The following is a 2,237-nucleotide window of genomic DNA, read 5'->3' on the forward strand; positions in this document are numbered from 1 at the left end:
GATTGCGATGAAACGTCGTAAGTCCTTTGCGATGGTGGGTTCCTTGTAGGCATTTATCGCTTCCACTTTTTCTGGAAGGGGCAAAATTCCATTAGGCGTGACTAAGTGACCGAGGTACCTTACATTTTGTTGACCGAAAACACACTTGTTGGCATTAATTGTTAAGCCGTTTTGCTTTAGACGTTCGAGTACAATTCGAAGATGATGATTGTGTTCGGTTTCGGTGCGGGACGCGACGCAGATGTCATCTAGGTATGGGACGACAAAGTCTAGTCCTCGGAACACGCTGTCGATGTGTCGTTGGAAGGTTTGGCCCGCGTTGCATAACCCAAATGTCATGAATCGAAATTCGAATAGGCCGAACGGCGTCGTTATGGCCGTCTTTTCGATGTCATCGGGGTGCATTGGTACTTGGTGATACGCTCTTTCCAGGTCGATGGTCGAAAATATATTTTTGTTCGCAAATACTTGATGAAATGTCTGGATATTTGGGATGGGGTACCTGTCCTTCTCAGTGATAGCGTTAAGCGCCCTGTAATCCCCGCACGGTCTCCAGGTGTTGTCCTTTTTTGGGGCCATGTGGAGTGGCGAGGCCCATTGACTTTTGGACGGCTGGCAAATACCTCTTGCGATCAGGTATTCGAACTCTGCTTTGGCGATCTTTAGCTTTTCCGGCGTGAGGCGACGTGGCTTGGCGTGCACTGGCGGGCCCTTTGTGATGATGTGGTGGAACGTTGTTGTGCTCGGTATAGGTTTATTTCGTGAGGGCGAGAAAAGCACTTTAAACTCTGAGAGTAACTTTGCGTATTTGTTTGTATCGGTAACAAGTTTAATGCCAGTGGTAGTTGTTGCTCGCGTTATACCGTATGTATACAACTTCGTTGTTTTATCGATTAACGACTTGTTTTTTAAGTCTACTAGCAGCTCGTAGTGGGTTAAAAAATCCGCCCCGATAATCGGCGTTTTCACGTCAGCCACGCAAAATGTCCATTCAAACGGGCGGCGGAGACCAAAATTAATTTTCACTCTTTTCTGCCCAAATGTTCGTATTGGGGTTCCGTTCGCTGCGTAGATTGACTGGGTTACCGGCGATTGACATTTTCTGTTGTTTGCGGTTGCTGGAATCACCGAGATGTCCGCTCCGGTGTCGACGAGGAAGTGTTGGTTATCGTAACGATTTTTGATAAAGAGGCGGAGGCTGTTGTTACCATGGCCGAGCTGGCAAGCGCCTCCCGTGGCTTGGGCTCGGAGTTCTAGTTTTTTGGATTCTGTTGTGTACCACTAGCGTTGCGGTCGAACTTGCATGGTGGCCTGCACTTGCGAGCATTCGTCCCATATTTGTAATGATACCAGCAGGTGTCGTGCTGTTCTCGACTTCGTGAACTCGATCGTGTCGGCGTTGATCTACGTTGGCTACCACGGTATGGCCGTTTGATGTTCCGCAGGTCGCGTGAGATTGCCTCAATCTGGCGTTGCATTTCCTCGATTTGGCTTGCAGGTTCATTACTGGCGTTTTGGCGTACACTTGTTGTCTGCAGAGGGCTTTGCTGAACGGCGTGTATAAAAGCGCCGCTACTTCTAGTAGCCTCCATGATACGGTCGGCCATCGTTGCTGCGTTTACCAAAGTTATGTGCTCGTCTGCGGATAGTATTGCGCGTATCTGTTCTGGGAGATTTCGGAGCCATAACTGCTTTAGGAGCTCGTCTGTTACTGGGGTAGCTGCCGCCCTGGTCCGCATTTCGGCTAACAACTGCGACGGCTTGCGGTCGCCGAGTGATAGGTCGCTGAGCAGCTTTGTCAATTTTGTTTGTGTGCTGTCGGCGAATTCATTGATAATTCGGGCCTTAAGATTGTCGTACATTTCGTTTCGTGCCGGTGGATTTGTGCGGAAGTCGGCTAGCTTGTACATAACGCGCGTGGGCAGTTGTCCGATTATGGTGTAATACCGTTTTTTATCGGATACGATGCCTGCCGCTTCGAAGGCCGCCTCGACTTGCCAGAACCATAGGTCCGTATGCTCCTCGACCAAATCTGGGAGCTTAACCTTCCCTGGGTCGAGCGTGTCCACCCGCATTTGTGCCGGGTTAGCTGTAGGGTCAGACATTTCATTGCCAGATGAAAAAAGTCGTGGGGTCGTCTTTGTTCATATTTTTATTTCCGCGTAAATCGTATCACGTCGGGGTCACCAGTATGGCATTTATTGTGCGATGCCTAATAATAACTTTTATTTTATCGG

At 49.1% G+C, this 2,237-nt stretch overlaps 1 protein-coding gene across 1 annotated transcript; it reads right to left on the reverse strand.

The window, feature by feature from the left end:
- Positions 1 to 1,253: 1,253 nt before the first annotated feature.
- LOC118757098 lies at positions 1,254 to 2,105 on the reverse strand. Its single transcript, XM_036491833.1, has one exon. The coding sequence runs from the start codon at positions 2,103 to 2,105 to the stop codon at positions 1,254 to 1,256; it is 852 nt and encodes a 283-aa protein (XP_036347726.1).
- Positions 2,106 to 2,237: the final 132 nt, after the last annotated feature.

The sequence above is a fragment of the Rhagoletis pomonella genome, unplaced genomic scaffold (genome assembly GCF_013731165.1).
Source record: "Rhagoletis pomonella isolate Grant_MI unplaced genomic scaffold, Rhpom_1.0 Rhpom_scaffold_14323, whole genome shotgun sequence".
NCBI classification, from domain to species: domain Eukaryota; kingdom Metazoa; phylum Arthropoda; class Insecta; order Diptera; family Tephritidae; genus Rhagoletis; species Rhagoletis pomonella.

Bases quoted from the DNA above. Each gene is read 5' to 3' on its own strand.
- LOC118757098 (XM_036491833.1), bottom strand. From the start codon at position 2,105: ATGTCTGACCCTACAGCTAACCCGGCACAAATGCGGGTGGACACGCTC.